The 18,645-nt window shown below is 43.1% G+C and overlaps 1 protein-coding gene across 4 annotated transcripts in view; it reads left to right on the forward strand.

Moving 5' to 3' along the window:
* Positions 1 to 1,758: 1,758 nt before the first annotated feature.
* TSC22D2 (TSC22 domain family member 2) overlaps positions 1,759 to 18,645 on the forward strand; it is a 29,125-nt gene continuing 12,238 nt past the window's right edge. For 3 of the 4 annotated variants that reach the window (XM_026854907.1, XM_026854909.1, XM_026854911.1), the window contains exon 1: positions 1,759 to 3,829. In XM_026854907.1, coding sequence (XP_026710708.1) covers positions 1,839 to 3,829 — 1,991 coding nt within the window. In that variant the 5' untranslated portion in view covers positions 1,759 to 1,838. Of the gene's footprint in view, positions 3,830 to 15,728; positions 15,966 to 18,645 lie in introns of those variants that run through there. The other variant, XM_026854910.1, reaches the window with a different exon arrangement.

Raw genomic sequence — 18,645 nt, forward strand, 5'->3', positions numbered from 1 at the left:
TGGTGGAGGGAATTTGTTTGGGAGGAAGTTTGGGGGATGTCTTTATTCCCTCTTGAAAGTCAGGGTTGGACAGAAATATGAATTCTAAGAATGTAGATTCCATCAGAGGGCTAAGCGATGGCAGTAAACATGAGATAAAGAATATGCTTTATCCTCCAGCAGGTACCTGGTAGATGCTACTCCATAAAGTGTTACCTGACAGAACTCATGTCATATCAGGAGCAAAACCTCCTGTATACCAGGAGGAAATCCAAGAATTACAAATGGAGTTCAGACGGGAATTCAGAATTGTTAAGGAGGAAAAAGGATGCCGCACAGACAGTTCATCATCTCCTAACATATGGAAAATGAAGAAACTCTAGAAGGCAAACTTTGAAGAATATGAGGACAGGAAACAATAAGGGATGAGCTAGTACAAAGAGAAGCAGAATCAAAGATAAGGTTCATACTAACATAAAAAGAAGTAGGCAGAAGACAAAATGCCAAGAAAGATGAGAAGAAAAGCAAGTCTTGGTACACTGTATGCACACAAGCACAGAAACCAAGGATGGTACACACATGGGGACGATTCACAAGGCACCAGAAAACAGAACGCTCTACTGAAAGCAGAACAAATGGGGTATAACCTGGGATTCAGGACATGGAAGAGACAACCCAGTGTGTATGGTGATAGATAAAGGGACAGCCCTCCCCTCAGAGTACACCCGGAACAGCTGGGGTTTGTCACTCAGCAGGACACTGACCTGAGGCTAATGGAGAAAACCCCACTGGTTATCTTCTACATTTGGTTAAACAACAGTACCAGATTCCCACTGAATTATACCAAAGCATCTTCACCGGGCTGGTGAAAATGTTGGCAATGCTCAGAGAAATGGAGACTTGGGTGACCATCAGACTTCTTTCCTCCCTCGGAAGAAATGAGATGGTGTGACAGGATAACTGAAGTCAGAAAGTTCAAGGATGGAGGCTCTGACCGTTTGAAATATCTGATTAATGGAGGACACTAATAACATGAACCGACACTTACCCAAACACCTCTTGCAGAAGTTTTCTGAAATTTGGGCTGTCATGGTTGAGAAGAACTTTAAATTAAAGTGGGGAAAAAAAAAAAAAAAGTGGAATTGCCAAAGACTCTTGTAAAATGCCTGATTTTAATGGATAAATTTACCAAGGTGGTTCACGCCAGATTAACTCAAAACTCTTTTCTAACATAAACGAGTTCTTACATTGTTAATGCAGTAGGTTTAATCTCTGCTGAAGCTAGAGGAGTATTTGATATGGTATCATACTGGAAAATATTAGTGGAAACAGATACAGAAGAGATGGATTAGCACGCAAAATTCCATGAACTGTTGCATTTACCGGGAACACTTGAGCTGAAGGGAAGCTAGTAGTGGGCATCTTCCACATTTTATCACTGGCCTTTAAAGCACTTTGTGACCTTAGAGAAAAAGCCAGGATAGGTTAAGGGTACAGTGTCACGATGTGACTGTTCAAACCGGGACCAGATCACCATCCAACAAAACCCTAATGACAACGGTGGCTGGAATAAGAGAAATGAGATATAAAAGAATGTTAACTTACATATCGTATCAGGGGGTTATGAGGTGAGCACCTGAAGACACCAAAGGTAGGCTCCTTACGGTTTGGGTATGAATCACCAGCATGACGTGGCTGTGGAAAAAAATCAACAGAATGGGATTTGCACAGTGGGAGCAGACCCTGGAAAACCCGCGCTGCGGTGTGCTCTCTCCTGGGAAGCCCGTGCGCGTGACAGCCCGCCTCGGCACCGCGCTCGCCTCGCCCCAGCTGGCGGAGCCCCTCCCCGCGGAGGAAACATGTCCAAGATGCCGGCCAAGAAGAAGAGCTGCTTCCAGATCACCAGCGTGACCACGGCTCAGGTGGCCAGCAGCATCACCGAGGACACCGAGAGCCTGGATGACCCGGATGAGTCCCGCACCGAGGACGTGTCATCTGAAATCTTTGATGTTTCTCGAGCCACCGACTATGGCCCCGAGGACGTCTGCGAGCGGAGCTCTTCCGAAGAGACTCTCAACAACGTGGGCGAGGCTGAAACTCCCGGCAGCGTCTCTCCCAACCTCCTCCTGGACGGGCAGCTGGCAGTGGCTGCTGGTGGGGCAGCTGCGGCTCCGCCAGCTGTGGCCCCCAATGGGGGGGCTGTGCCCAAGAGCACCGCCGTGCCCCTGCCAGCTGCTGCCCCTGGTGCTGCCGTGGCGGGAGGCGGCAGCAGCACTCAAACCCCCTTGCCCTCGGCGGGGCCTTCTGCCGCTCCTGGGACAATGTCTCAGACAGTGGCCGCCGCGTGCAGCTCACGCTTCAGGGTGATCAAGCTGGACCATGGCACGGGGGAGCCTTATAGGCGAGGCCGATGGACGTGTATGGAATATTATGACCGGGACTCGGACAGTGGCGGTGTCCTGGGCAGGACTGGGGATTGCATTAGGCACAGCAGCACCTTCGAGCAGGCTGCTCAGGAGAGGGACAGTGGCCTTGGTGCGACAGGAGGCTCCGTTGTGGTCTCAGCTGTGCCAGCGTCGGCCCACGGCCCCGATTCTATAGCTGACAGTTCCCTGACTGCGGTGTCACAGCTGCTCCAGACAGAGAAAATGAACCAGTCCTCTCTACAGCAACCTAATTTTGTCATTGGGCAACAACAGCAGCCGCAACAACCTATAGGTGGGGCCGTGCCTCAAAGTACTGCTCAGCCTATGTTTTCTGGGGCTTCGGTAGCGAATCAGCAAATGATGGTGCCACAGCAATCACAGCCACAGGTAAATACGCAGGGTGTTGTGCAGGCTGGACCCAACGGGAAAGGCATGACACCTCCAAGTGTGACAATAGGGCAGCCCAGCATTCCTGTGGCACAGCAGCAGGTGCAGCAGGCGAACATACCAGTGACTCAGCCTCAACAATTTGCTTATTCTCAGTCCCAGATTCCACCAGTGCATCTACTGCCGACGCAACCTTCTGGTCAGACCGAATACCTGCAGCACATGTCAATTATGCAGTCTCAAGGAGCTATTCAACAGGCTACTACGGGCTCTGTTCCAAGTACTGTGGCTTCTAGCCTTCCTGTGGGGCAGGTGACCGGCCAAAATCCCTCACCTGTGGGAGCGCCTGTGATGGGGGTGTCGGCGCAGCCCGGTGAAGCAGTGGGACAGGGGTCGGCACTGGTACAGAGCGGCCAGGCACAGGCCAGTCCGAGTGCCGCTCCACAGCCAGGAGGTGTGGTGCAGCAAGGCATTGGACATACAGGGGTTGTGCAACAGAAATCTGTGACTCAGCACCAAATGGGTGGAAGCGGTCAAGTGTCAGGAATGCCTGGTGCTCCCCACGCTGTGGTCTCCGGAGTTCAGAACGTGCCTGCGGTGGTGCCCGGTACAAGCGTGCCTAGTGTGTCTACCACCACTTCTGTTACTATGCCAAATGTCCCTGTTACGCTAGTCCAGTCCCAGCTGACAAGCCACACTTCTGTCAGCAGGAGTACCGGCGTTGTCCAGCCGCAGCATGTTGGACACTCGTTGATGCAAGGCACACCTAATGTACCCACCAACCTGCCACAGTCAAACCTCGGACAGTTTCAGACTCAAGCTCAGTCCTTAGTAGGCCAGATTGATGATACGAGAAGAAAATCGGAACCCCTACCTCAGCCACCACTTTCTCTTATAGCTGAAAATAAACCTCTTGTGAAGCCTCCCATTCCAGACACTCTAGCAAATCCTCTTCAGTTACCTGCAAGTACTCCTATGAACAGTCTTGCCAGCTCTGTGTTTGGCATATCTATTCCTGTTGATGGTGATGAAGACAGGTATGAATTATTTTATAATGCCATAAAAATACTTTTTCTTAAGGGAAAAAAAACCAACTTCTAAGTTCTTGTCAAGTGTTTTTTGTAAGTTGATATTTTCAGAAAGTTGGACTGAAATTCACCTGGGATGGTTGGTTTTTTTTATAAAATTACAAAGCATAGCAAAGTGTTTAGCCAAGTAATGAACTGTCCTTGTTCTTCTCAGGCTGTGTGATTACTTTTCTCACAAAACAGGGCAGAAAGTAGCCTGAAAGCTGCTTAGGGCACAAATAATACGACCTCTTACAAATCAAAGACTGAAAACTGTCCTGCACCCAGCTGCTCAGTCTGTGAGGAAGTGTGCTCTCTCCCCTGAACGCATCATAAAACTGGAATGACAGCCAGGTTAAAATGGTTTCATCAACACCACTATATGGCAGTGTTGTTAAAAATAGAAGTGTAGTGCTATCTCAGGGCCATCAGGTGAAGTATCTTGGAAAGCTTTAAGGCTTATAACACAGATGCCTGGGTTTTATCCTGGTGTTGAGTTTGTACTTCATATTATCAATGAGGAAAGTAATTGCATCTGGATATGGGTTTATATGCTCTTACACAGTGAACACTCTACAGATAATGGTCCTTTGTGTTGAAAAAAAATGGACACCACTTACTTGGGCAAGGATGTAGGCACAAGGGCTTCCTTTACAGGAAAGTAATTTGGAACTATTAGTTGTAACAAAGGTGTGTAGTATGAGCAGACCCATCAGAGGGCCTGAGAGAGGAAGCACGGATGTGGCTTACTTCCACGGACTTGTCAGACTGCTCTGAAGGGTAGCGTGATGGCTAAAACTCTGGTAGTTGGCTTGAGAGAAGCCTTTCAGGGAAAGCAGTGTTTCAACACTAGATTAATGTTATTAACGGTTACTGCGATTTGGAGAAATAAAACACGTGGGTTATACGTATTTGTATTATTGCAAATGGGAGTAACACCATTAGGAGGAGGTCTGGTGTGCTGAATAGTGCTGTAAGCCCTTCCTCGCCTTGGGAGGGTACCAGACTGCAGGGCAGCACATTTGGTGTTGCTCAGAGCTGCCGACGTTGGGTTGGGGTGTAGCTGGTGGAGAAGGTACCTTAGAGACGGACGTGTGTGTGGGGAGTTAAATCGGCAGCAAGGCAGGCCTTGTGCTGCCTTTGAAACGGTAACTCTGCTAATACCTCTATCCAAGCAAAAGCCCCGGTTTGGAGAGGAGTTTTAGTTCTGATTAAAGCAGTAAAGGACTTAAAAGCAAAAGTTAAACAGTTAACATTTTCTAGCAGTTGTGCCTACCTTAAGAGGATTGCTGACCCAGCTGACAAATTTCTTTGTGCAAATAAGGTTAGATTTTGAGCTGGTAGGTTTTTTCATAGCTCAGTATGTTATCAGAAAACCGTTTGTCTTGTGTTTAATCATTCTGATGATTAAGGAGTCAGAAAGGAAAGAATGTATTTTGCATAGTTTCTAATACTTAATCTTTATATAAATCGTAGTAGCAGACATGATTATCAGTGACAAATGAATCACTTTTTATAACGATAAGGGAAAAGTTGTCCTACTTAAACCTTTAGGCTGCTAACTGTGTTGTGCACTAGTGAGACAGTTCTTGGTACTCTTACCCTGAACAGTGATTTTAAAAGTTATTTTCTTAGTTTTGTCTTTGAACTTGTGTGAAACAGGTACTGCAGGGTGTCTCCCTGTTCATTTCTAAAGCAGTTTTTTCAGAAACTTGGCTCTGAGAGCTACGGGCAAGAAATAGAACTGGGCTCTAGGTGCAGGGTGCCCTTTTTGACGTGCCACATCAGGATGTTCAGTAGAGAAACCAACTTGTGGTTATCTGAAAAGAAATGCGTACTTCTCGCTGTCTGCTTCTGCGCCGGGTGATAAAGCCTTGTTGGCCGAAGTGGTACGCTAAGCAAGGAGCTGTGAGAGCCTCTCCTGCCTTGGAATAGCTTTCTTTGGTAGTGATACTGATAAGCAATAAAAGCTTATTTTTAACAGGCCTAGACTCTACAGAGTAGGAGATACGCACAGAGCTGGTAGATCCAAGTTTATTCTTTGCTCCTCTCAGAGTAGCCTGACTTCCACTGGTTTCAGACATAGAAAGGATACAGTAAGAACCTAGCAGCCTGTTAAGGCTGTTTTACCACTTAGTGAATAAAGCAAATAAAAACAGAGAAGGCTTTTTTATAAAACTTGTCTCCTACTTGTCGGCTGTTCTCTTCATGCTCCTGCTTTTTTCCTCTTTCCAGCCATTTGAATTGTGTCACTACTCCCGTGGGCTTATGCCCAGCTGCTTTATCTACTGAAATCAGTGGTGAAACAGTTAATGAAGACCTTCAAGTGTCATTAATAAGCTGAGGGTTGACACTGATAAAAGTAATAGGGCGCAAGGGGAGCTCACAAGTACTGAGTCCCTGTTTCAGACTGCCTGCAGGTTCAGGAAGTTAACGCTTGGTTTTGTTCGGAGAGTTTACTTTGTGATCATAAGACCTAGAAATTTGTGGAAAGCATTTTTCTCTTTTAATATTAATGTGTAACATACCCAGGAAGGGCGGGGGTCAGTCTGTGGGCAGGTATCTGCATTTCTTCTGACACCTTCAATTATACTTCAGTATTTGTACGTACGTGAAGCTAGACAAACTCCTGTAGATCATTCTCCTGTAGTCATCTAACAGTGATCATCAAGCAATACTGTGTAGCTCTAAGTATCCTGGATTTATCTAGTAAGTCAATCACCATACTGAATATGAAGAGGAACTGTTTTGAAGGTAAAATAGTTTAGGATGGGTATTCTTTGCAAACAGAAAATGAGAAATACAGTAATATGAGGCAGAGGTCTGATCTAAAAAACTGATCAGTTCCCATCTTGTGAAGAAAGTTCTTTGTATTATTCCTGTCTTATGGTCTGCTCTTTTAAGAGGTGGAGGTGTGAGGTTATATAGCCTGATATACAGATAGATATATCTATCTATCTATCTATAGATGTAGAACTGACTTTTTTGCAAGACCTTGCCTGGACACCTCTGATTTCCTATTCTGATAGTCCAGTACACTTTTACAGTAGTGTCGACAAAACTGTGGTTTCTTGCATTGACCTGATGAATAGTGAAGAGTCAATTAATCAAGAAATCTTACCTGGGGGGAAGGGAGGGTGGGTAGGTGGTCCAAAAGAATTCAGAAAAAAGCCTTTGCCATGTCACACCTTCTTTTAAAAAAGCAAAGCTGTTTTTTTTCAGTTGATGTGTCTAAATGGCTAAGCTCTTAAAAAGAGAAATATGTTCTGTGGAAGTTATGAAAGATCTATGGCATAACATAGTTTTATTTTCTTTTCCTCTCTAAATTTGGCTACAAGTAGAATAAACTGCAGCAGTATTCAAGGATGGAGGAAATAGTACTCTTATTGAGGCAGTTGTGAATATTGCAATCCGCTTTGAATCTGGAGTCTGACAAATACTATAAAAGCACAAGTAGGACTGGATCTCAAAATTGCCCTGACTCTTCATTTGCTGGATGAGTTATTGTGGATGGGCAGTCGGAGTACCTGGGAGGATTTGGGATCAGTGTGTGTCAGTTCCTCTACTCACCTTTATGTCCACGTATACACAAACTTGTAGTTGACAAGCGTAATATTCCAGCTGGCTTAATAACTTTATTTTGGCTCTTGGGGGAAAAGAAATATGTTGCCTCTGCTAAAAGAATGTTACTGAGAAAGCTTGTTCAAACCTCCTACATGCTTGGCAGACTTTTGGGGCAAAATATTACTAGGCATGTTGGAAAAGGAGCAGAGCATAGATCATTTTCCAGAGATAGCTGACCAGCTTGAACTGTGCAGGCTGTATTCCAGGAACGCTAATGAATGGCTGCAATTGTGAACTGTCAACTACAGCAGCTAAACTGTTGAAAACCTGATTGTGCACACCTCTTCACAGCATATATCTCTTTGCTCAGCTAAATCACGTTTTTGTACAGTGTACTAACTTGATAAAACTGAGCTCTTGAGACCATACTCATAAGGACAAAACTGGGCTTGGGCATTAATGTGATTTTGATAAGGGTTGCCTTATGTATTGCCCATGATGCATATTTTACTGTACTCTTAAAGAAAAAATAAAGTACTCTGCAAATATGTACCAGTAAGCAATACTTAATCTGCATTATTACTGAGTACTGTCCCTTTCTTCACTTTGCTCTTAACTTACTAGAGATTTGAGCTCCACTGCAGCTGCAGACTTGAATGTTTCACTCTCCTCCTGAAGGATTGTCTTGAGGAGTGTTTGTAGAAGCAGGTGAGAAGGAAATGTGGACAGGCATGCTCCAGCACCGTGAGTGCCTTCAGTCAGGGGGCCAGAGCTGCAGCTTTGGAAAAACACTTGATAGAGGACTTCTGAGGTGAACGTTATGGTTGGTGGTAGCAAATGATGGTTAATGCAAACAAAGCCCTGGTCAGTTGGGTTCCCTTTTTGCTGTACTGTCTGTAAGAAAAATGATGTAACTCTGGCACCACGCTGGTTTCTAGATGATGGCAAAGCTATCCTGCCATGCATTCAGTTTTTGAGTGCTACAAGACACCTAAACAGGAAAATGGGTTTGCTCCTTTGGCAGTGCTGTTTCCCAGTTTAAACATTCAAATGCCTTCATTAGGGAGGAGTCAGTGTATTATTAAAACTAATGAGTTGTAAGTGTTTCAGATGAGATAGTTATTAAAAGAAGGAATGGGGGGAAAATCTTGAAAGACATTCACGAAGTGAAACAGTTCAATTTGCTGTAAAGACGGCAGTGTACCAGCTCTGACATAAACGGTTCTCTGTACCTCGTGCTCCTCAGTATTCTGCTCAGCTGCTGTGGGTTCATTTTTTTTTCTGCTCCCCTATAGAAGAGTGCAAGTGTTCCATAGTCAGCTTATTTCTGAATGCTGTCTTGTATGGTAGAAATAACAGCATATGCTTCATGGAAGTTTTTTTAAACTTCTTGTTAAAAGCTGAATATTCAAGTATTTAGGTTTGTTGAGTGGGCAGGACAACCAAACTGCTATCAAACTGCCGAAGAGCGGAAATTTCTCTCAGACTGTGCATTTTTGCAGGAAGTGCTGGTAATGTGTTATGACTTCAGGTGACACTATAGTAAACAGGAATTGTTCTCTGTTACTGGACTGGATATTTGAATATCAGCATGTTGCATGTTGAGTCTGTATGTTAATTTTTCAGCTTTAAAGCTGGTGATTAGCAGCTTCTGTTGCTCATGGAAAATGCAAAACTTTTTTGTGCTTTTTGCGTGTTGACAAAGATTCCGTAAAAAACTTCTGTGAGACGACTCCTGCTAAAGTACAATGTGTTAGTTCTGGTAGATAAATCTAGATTGTCAGCCACAGGTGTCAGCTTTTATTCCTATATTTGACAAAGTGTAAAGATAAAAGTATTTATAGTAACTGCTAAAGCTACTGTCTTCTGAGAAGGTTCTCCAGACATAAAAGGTCACTTGAAGTGCAGTGTAAGGTTGTATCTTCATTCCTTTCTTGAAAATTCCTCTGTCTTTAAAGTTCATGCTTTATAAATACAAATATGTCTTGGGTGCTGATAAATTCTTTGTGTTATGGGATAATTGTTTTTGCTCATGCAGGGCAGGTGAGTTACTCAGCCGCGTGAAGGACAGCTGGATGCTTGTCTTAATTTTTTTGTCATGCAAACTAAAATTATTCCAAGAGGTTTTTTGTGTACCTCTATTCTCCTTTTGATGCTAGGAGTAAAGCATTTGTATCATGACAGCTTGCCTGAGTGCTCTTAACAGTGCAGAGAGAAGGTAGAAATATTAATTGGTACCATTGAGAGGTGTCAGCTGTCTATCACAGTGACAGCTGGCACGTTTGTCTAGTGCTCTTCAGAGATTACAAAACGGAATGGGGATCTGTCAAGAGCAGAAACCAGTCACAGACTGTCTGAGGCTGTCAGGGAGCTCTGTATGTCCTCTGGCCTGACCCCCTGCTCAGGCAGGGCCACCCAGAGCCCGGTGCCCAGGACCATGTCCAGACGGCTTCTGAACACCTCCAGGGCTGGAGACTCCGCCACCTCCCTGGGCAGCCTGTGCACGGTGACAAAGTGCTTCCTGGTGCTCCGAGGGACCCTCCTGTGTGTTGGTGTGTGCCCATGGCCGCCGGTCCCGTCCCTGGGCACCCCTGGGAAGAGCCTGGCTGCGTCCCCGATGCACCCTCCCTGCCGGGGTCTGTATCGTTGGTGAGATCCCCTGAGCCTTCTCCTCTGCAGCCTGAAACAGCCCCAGCCCTCTCGGCTGTTCCCCGCAGCAGAGATGCTGCTTGTCCCTTCATCATCCTTGTGGCCCTTTGCTGGACTCTCTCCAGTACATCCATGTCTCTTGTACTGGGGAGCCCAGCACTGGGCGCAGTGGCCTCGCCAGTGCTGAGGGGAAGGATCCCCTCCCTGAGCTGCTGGCCGTGCCTCGCCTCATGCAGCCCACGATACCGCTGGCCCTTGCAGCAAGGGTGCAGTCCTGACCCTTTGATTTCTGGGATGGGATGAGTGCGGTATGTGGTGTGGTGATGGAGAAGTGCAGAATGGATAGGAAATGAGATACTGGTTTCAGTGGAGTATCTGAAGATTTCGTATCTGTCCAAAGCAAGCTTAACTTGTCTGGTTTACTGGAGGATGGGGTGATCAAAAATGAGGGTTAAAAAAACCCCGCTTGCTTTTCTGTCAAGTTATTTCAGCTATTTTTGTAGGGGTGTCAGTGACAACTCCTGGGAATGTCTCCTATGTAGAACCCTGTTTGGTGGGTGCAAGGACCGTAAACGCCTTGACCAACCCTACAAATGCCTTTTTAAAAATAATGTTTCTTGAAGCCAAGCAGTAAGCTCTCATGCTGACAGTGCTTCAGTTGGAGCTTCAGCTGAGAGCAGGCTGAAGTGAAACTTGGAGAGTTCTAAAGAACTTGTGAATGGTGTGGAAAGGCAGATGAATGCATTTGTAATACACTGTGTAACAAACGATGCCATACCTGGTCAAGGTTATAATAACTTTTTCTAAAACCTAAATATTTAAAGTGTTTGCTAATAGATGCTTTCTTGGGCAGTGTCATATAACTAAGGACAGGTGGGATTTAGCTGAGTCTGCTTGAAGCTGTTTTTTCCACTTGCTTTTTTCCCCACAGATACTGAAATATTTTGAAGAAAAAAAAAAACAAAAACAAAAAACCAACCCAGAAACTACTTTTATTTATAGATAACTGAAATATCTGAAACTAGTGTGCTGCAACTTAGTGAAAAAAAAATTTTAAAAAATCCCATTTTTGGGCTGTTTTCTTTGAAGATGAATACTCAAGCCAGCTGTTCCACTAAGCAAAGCCACTTTCACCAATAATCACAAGCAGCTTTCCCTTTCATCAATAGGTTTGAGGAAATCTAGCTTTGTGGGCAGAGCAGGCGGTAGGAGACTAATCCTCTGCAATAACATGTTCATACATATTAATAAATGCCTTTTTCTTTACCAGCCAAGTTGTGTAAAAGTCAATATTTTTAAGAGTTTTGACATCTCTTCCAGATTTTTTTTATGTATAATGCATTACTAGTGAATGTGGATCTTTTAAATTCAGAAATACAGGATTTATGTTTTTTACTACCTCCTTTCATCCAGCTTATTAGGGTCTGCTTTTCAAATGCATTCCAAGCTTGTTCTCTTAAAATGGGATAATTTGCAGAAGAATTATATGGCATAGTGGTGTTAACTGGCAAATTACAACAGATGCTGAAGGACTCTGTCCCTTGTGAGGTGAAGTTCAAGAAGTTTATTGAGACCACGTAAGTTATTTTTAGGAAGTCCTTGGGTTTTTTATTTAAGCTTATCTCACTTCATCCAAATATGGATAGTATTGATGGGCCTTTTTCTGGCTTTTCTTGAAAGCTGCTTAATAGTGGCAAGAATCCCTGACTGGCTCAAGCCAAGACTGTCTGTGTCACTACGAAGTTTATCAACTTCTAATGTATAGATGTTTAAAGGTCTGATCTGCTGTGTTTGTTTTCTTGAAGATAAGCTGTGCCTTATGTGAACTACATTGTCTTGTATCCTTCCTACAAGAACTGAGGGTTAACTATACCCACTGAGAAGTCGTCAGTATGAGAAATCTTATACTTGAGGTGTATTGATTTGAGAACAGAATCACTCAGATTAGCTTTACACTATAAGATGATGTAATTAAAATTCAGCCTGACTGACAACCATGGCTGTCACAAACCAGCCTGGATTTATCAGCAGGTGGTATTTTAGTGAGCGTGTCTGTGGTGATGCTGTCTGCACGGAGGAGGAGAGCATTGGTGACCTGGCTGGAACCAAGAGTGCACCGTGCCTGGCTGTGGGGAGTGTGGAGATGGGCTGTAGAGGATGGAAAAGATAATCAGTGAGCCCTGGATGATTTTAAGCTGTTATGGTTACAGGACTCCTGAAGGTTGGGGACCAGTTGCTGGGACCCGAGAGAATTGGACCCTGGAGTTTTGAGTTTCAACTGTTGAAATCAGGAAGAAGTAGGAAGAGATTTAGAAGATGAGCACTTGCGTTGTTCTTTCCATGATTAGTATCAAATAGCCGTATCAGAATTTACTGTTTGCAGCAGAGCTTCTTCAGAAATACTGAATTACCATTACCTAACAGGTAATTTTATTTTAATTAAGAAATTTATTACTGACTGTTGTTTATTTGCATCTTAAGGCCAGTGTTTTATTAATCCAAGGCTCTGTGAAGCACGATGTACTACCAGCCTTAATTTTCGCCAGTATACATAAACTTTTATTCTTTCTTTATGGAATCTTGGACTTGTGCTTTCAAAGAATGCAATAAAATCAAGGGAAATGTCTAATTTTTCATGATCCTGTGCTCTACTGATTTAGTGTCTGCCAGAGACTTGAAAGGCAGAAACTACAAAGGGATGTTAATCAGAGAAGGCTTTGAATTACCAGTAGCAAAACTTGGTAGACTTAAGTGAATAACTAGGTGCAGCTCCACCTGAAACATCCAGGCTGATTTGCTTCTGTAAACCCAATCTTTATGGAACACCTGCGTGTTTCATAATGTTTTGCACTAGCTGTTCTCCAGAGTAGAAGAAACTATCTCAATTTTATAGCTAGGAACTTCATGTTTGTAGAAGACTTGTTGATATTATTGTAGCCTGTTAAGTGAGTTTGAATTTAATATTGTGTCAAAATGCTGCTTGTTTTTTTTAGACCAGGTTTTCATAGTCAATAGTCAGATTCTTGGGGGGGGGGGAACCAACTTGCTATTATTTTATCAAATAATAAAGTGTAGAAGTGAAGCTAGATCACCTTTTGTCTCAAATCACCATCACCTCAGGTCTGTCAGTTCAGTAAAGGTATGAAAAGGTATAGAGCATCTGCTCTAATTTGCTACAAGACTGTTAAAGGCTTTGAGTATGTTTTAAAATGCAGTGGTGAGTCAAGTATAAAAGTGTTTTCTTACAGCTACACAGTGCTGGGACAAGAGAAGAAATCATTGGCATCTCTCCGGTATAACTGAGGAGAATGGTGATTGTCCACAGGGGAGGACATGTGGTGATACCAGTGACTGCTCTTTGTTCAGGGTGGGCTGGAACGTTAAATACTCGAGATTATTTGCCACATCCCTCTGGTCTGACCACTGTTAATGTTGATCTAACCTGTTTTGTCCATGATGCATTCTCATTACCAACTTTTGTGAAAGTTCTTTTCCCTAGCATTCATAGGAACTGAAAAGTGTCACTGGTGATTTGTTTGTGGTTTTGTTGTTTTTTTTTTTTTGTTGGTTTTTTTTTTTGAGGGCCAAGCCCCAGAAAGCTGGTGCCAGCATCTCAACAGAGCAAGCAAGTGGTCAGTGAATCCACCAGACCCTCTTACCCAGTGCAGAGACAGTCATCTCTTTCACCTCTTCTTAGAGACTTCTAGTCAGTGCACATTATTTGCCAAAATCCTATTTTGAGAGCAAGGCAAAGAAAGTACAGGCTACTGCTCTGACCTTCGCTGTGGCAAGGAGTCTGATAGTCTAGTTCTCTGTGGATACTTGAAATCCAGACACCAGGAGTTTGAGATGCAGCCAGTTGAAATGGAGCTGCTGATGTCAGACTTCTCTGTCTTATTCCAGGTGATGTGTGCTGCCTCAGTTCTCTCAGAAAAGTTATCTGAAGGTGGTTTTCATCATTTCTGATGGTGTTGGGAAGGGGTAGTGTAGTTTGTTTGAAAGTAGCTGAAATGGAGTGCTGGTGCTACTGCACTGTCTTGCTAAAGATTGTGTAGTACATCTGGGTGTTCCTTCATCTCCTTCCTCTTCAATTCAGTTACAAAACTGCTGTTAAGCATGTCCCGCTTTGGTGGGTTTTAGCACTTCAGTCTGTGTATCTCTTGATCTTTCTGTTGGAGGTAGATCCATGCAGTATGCTTTCTTGCCACCTAAAATATTTTCGGTTAGAAGTAGCCAGTGAACCCCTTTTAAGTCCACCATGGTGGTTGAGAGCCACTGTCCCAAAAACCATCATACTAGGCTGCTAATTGAGTCAGACTTTCCTGCCATCTGTAGTGAGAATGCACCTGAAACTGAATGTAGCAGTGTCTAATTTTTGCTGGTCTTTCAGGGTATGTATTTCAAGTATAATGGCTCTAAGGAACTAAGTGAACAGCATATGTAATTAATGACAAAATTTAAGAACTTTAATCTTGAGGGTGTTTTAATCCTTAATTCCACACTGACTTTCCCCACATTTAGTCTCTGTGAGTTCTCTCCTGCAGTATTCCAGTTACTCTGTTTTCTAGGTGGAGTATTGTGAGATAAATCTGATTCAGAGCTTCAGCTTGCTGCTGAATTCCCAGCCCTACTGATGCATCACTGTATGATTAAGATTTCTAAGACTAGGAACACAAGAATAATGGATGTTTCGCTGACTGATACTTTCTAATCTTAAACTGGGTGCTTCAGTTTGAGTTTTTGTCTGCAGCTAAGAATTTTATTTTAGAATGGTCATTTCTCACTTTCCACCCAAAAAAGACATGGACTTTTCAGCAGAAAGGCAGTTTGATTTTTGAGTATAAACTAGCCTCTTTCTTTACTACTTTTGTATTTCATAGATAAATTTGGTTCCTACAGGAGTTGATACTATTCCAAGGCAGAATTTCTGCTTTAAAGCTCTTGCAATTCTTCCTGAATTCTCAGAGTTGTGAAAGATGGGCCGCTGGGCTGGAGACTTCAGGGCCTGAAATCTTTTGGAGCAGTAATGGCTTGATCTCTTCTAGAATGACAAGTATGGGAATCCCACCACTTCTGTAAGAAGTCTTTTCTATTCCTTGCTATTGGTGTGGAAAACAATTCTGACGTGTAGTTTAAACTTTCTGTGCTGCAATTAAACCCCATAGTGTTTGTGCTGTGCTTATACCCAGCAGGTATGAGAATGTTTTCTTCTCCTTGGCAGATACTTTAAACTATGTGAAGCCTATAACTGTCTCTCTCATCTCTTTCAAATGCTAAATTTTACTACTTAAAGTAGTAAAAGATTCTGACTATTGGAAATAAATTAATATGACATTTCTTCTAGTGGTCTTACCTGGATTTTGGTAGGGTTATATCCTTCTGGAGAGTTGATATTCAAAACTGGCCATAAAATGTAAGCTAGGGGCTCAGAAAGGCCCAAGAAGACTTCAGTTAGTACGTGTACATCCTGTGTAACAGGATATTGCAAGTTTGACACCTGTGCAAGATCTTTATTTTTTTAATTTTGTTTAGATTCTCTTCTGTGGAATGGCAGTCAGCTATGCATTCCATGTTTTGTACTCGTGCAGCTGATTATTGCTATCAGAGCATAATACTTCATGCTTATCCTTATTGAATTGCATCCTTTTTATTTCAGAGCATTGCTCCAATTGGGCAAGATCTTCCTGAATTCTATCCCTGCTGTCCAAAGTGCTTGCAGATCGTCTGCAGGTATAAAGATAGTCTGTACTCCACTGCCCAAGTCATGGATTAAAGTGTCCTATAACACACTCGGAGGGGACCCCTGGAGAGCTCAGTTTGATGCATCCTTCTGCTGAACCATTGGAGACCTGTGTGTACAGAGTAGTTATCAATATATGAGCCATGTTTTCACTTACAAAAGTGTCATGCAAGATGGCATTAAAAGCTCTACTAATTTTATAATGTGATCACTTCTGGTTTTTTTCTATGAGGTCTGTTTATTTTTCTCAGAAGGAATTCTTGCCTGACATAAGCTTCTGAAAAGGCCATCTGTGTTGGCTGGCTGCTGTCTAGGTAATAATAAATAGGTGATCCTGTGTTGCTTTGGTTTTCCTTAGAGGTATTGAGCACAGGTTGCCTGACCTGTTATTTTCATGTTCTGTCAAAAACAGGTGTTTAGTCCTTTTTAGTGTTCTGGATCATTGCTGTTCTCAAAGTTAATGAAAATAATAGTCACTGGTATTGAAAGAGAGGGTCTGAGGATTTCCCCCCACCCCCCCCTTCCCAAGGTGGAAAAATAAAAGTGGTATTCTTCACATATTGTTCCTCTTGTTGCCCTCAATTGCTGATGTTGGTCAGTAGTTTGAAGACTGAAACGAAGCCTCAGCTGTGTCCTGAACAGCGATGTTACTATTCCTCCTTCAAAGGTAGTAGGTGGAAGGAGGCTTCTATTCAGCAGCCCCTGTATGCCAGGCTGATACCCGGCACTTCCACAGCCAGTATCATTATTTAAGCTAAAGGCATTTATCTGTGTACTTGAAAAATTGCCAGTTTTCTTGGGCATGGTTTCTAGCAAAGCAGAGCTCTCTAGAATACAGTTTGTATCTGACATGTGCTTGTCCTGGTTAATGGCAGTGGGAGGATACTCTCTTGAGTGTGAGGCGAGACTTTGGATGTGATTTGGACTTCACTTTTAAAGGGACAGCTTGAAGTTTCAGCTATTCAGAGACCTGAATAAATTCTCATCCTTTAAATGTAGATAAAACTGTTGCATGAAAACTGTTGTTAGAAACTGTACCATTGGAGTGTGGTGTGAATATTTCCATTTGTGAGATTTTAAAGGAAATAAATACGGTATGTGTTGTAGGACTTCTTTATGGAGACACAGAGGCACTTTTACCAATGAAGATGCACTTTGAATGCTAAACCACGCTAAGCTGGCTGTCACAGTCTGTGGGACTGGAATCGAGCCTCTGTCCCTGGGAATGCCAGCTCTCCCTCACCAGAGAGGGATGAAGTGTCTGGCACCCCTCTCTGGGAGAGGAGGTGGGCTCTCATTCTCTGGTCAGCATTGGGGACATCCCCTTGCCACTCTGCTGGCCCCGGACAACTGAGACCGAGTCCTGACCTCCAGGGCCTGGGCGGTGGCTGGCGAGGGGCCTGAGGAGCGTGCTCTGCTGGCCCAGGCTGTCCCCCCCTTCGGTTAAGGCCGAGTCCGAAGGGCTTCTGGTGTCCAGCTGTGACACAGCAGCAGCAGCAGGCTGGATGAGACTGCTGTTGTAAGCCATTTTCTCAATTGTTTCTGCAAACTGAGAGGAGTTTTTAGTACTTCTCTAACCTTTTACTGTTTGTGGTTAAAAATAGATGCCCGTATAGTCTGAAACTCAAGCGTATTAATTCAGACCTGCACACTAGGCATCATGCATGTTAACTCTGTGGATTTGCCTTTCCTGTTTAGGTAGCACAAACCACCCCCTTCAATTAACATCTTGCTAAAATACATCTACAGAGTACAAAATGTTCTCTTAATTGTGTGAAGTATTGCAAAATCAATTTCAACAGGGGGTACAGATGAGGATTTGACAAGGAAAACTTTTTGATACCTTTCCAGATGTGTGCTTAAAAGTAGTACAAGAACATACAGCATATAGGGCATCTGTGTAAAATAGACCATATGAAATATGTGCTGTGTGGTTATAAACCATAGCTTTTTATACCTAACAATAGCAACAAGATTTTATATGCTGCAAGTAAATTTATCTCGGAAGTTAAATGCCTTTCTATTTGCAGTCACTTTCTGAGGAAGAGACTTTTTACATACTCCTCACAGACAACTGAATTAGAAAGACGAGCTTGGGCCTCTCCATGCCTTCAACAAAGGAATGCTCTCTTGATCTGCAGATGCCAATTGCTCTCCATATGTTAAGTCCCTGTATCACTCAAATGTCCTTGAGCTGTTGTGTTACTCTTCCTATAATTAGTTGTATTTAGTTGTCACTCAAATGTTCAGTACTTTTTATGAAAACTTTAGTACCAACATAAGAGCAGGATACTTACCAGCTTGATCAAACAACTTCTGTAGCAGGTTTTAAGCTAAATTCCAGACTCACATGGAGTTTGGGGGTTTTTTTTGAAGGTTAGAGTGGTGAAGGTGGGAGGAGGAGTGACAAACACTTCAAACAAATGATTCCTGATCATTGCTGATGCACAAACACTATTATCTTTGACATTTTTGGTATACACCTGCCATGGGAATCAGTTACTTCAAATAGTGTTTTATTATGATGCTGCTGCTGTGATATTTTTTTTTGTTTGGTTGGTTTTGTTCTATGGTTTTAATATATAGTAATTGTATTCAAGTTATTTAATGATTTGCATTTAATTACAGGTTGTTTTAAGAAGTATTCTTGCCATAAACTTAGAGGGATGGGCACCTCTACTTCTACCATTGGTATCAACTTCTGATTTTAAAACTGTCTTTAAAGAGAATTTGAACTAATATTAGCTTTTCTGAAGATTTTTCAGCTAAGCTGTTGCATTCTTTAGGGATGGTATTGCTGTATCAGTGTAAGGGTGAAGTGCTGTATTAATTA

Source organism: Athene cunicularia (assembly GCF_003259725.1).
Source record: "Athene cunicularia isolate RWA chromosome 9 unlocalized genomic scaffold, athCun1 chr9_part1, whole genome shotgun sequence".
Lineage (NCBI taxonomy): Eukaryota > Metazoa > Chordata > Aves > Strigiformes > Strigidae > Athene > Athene cunicularia.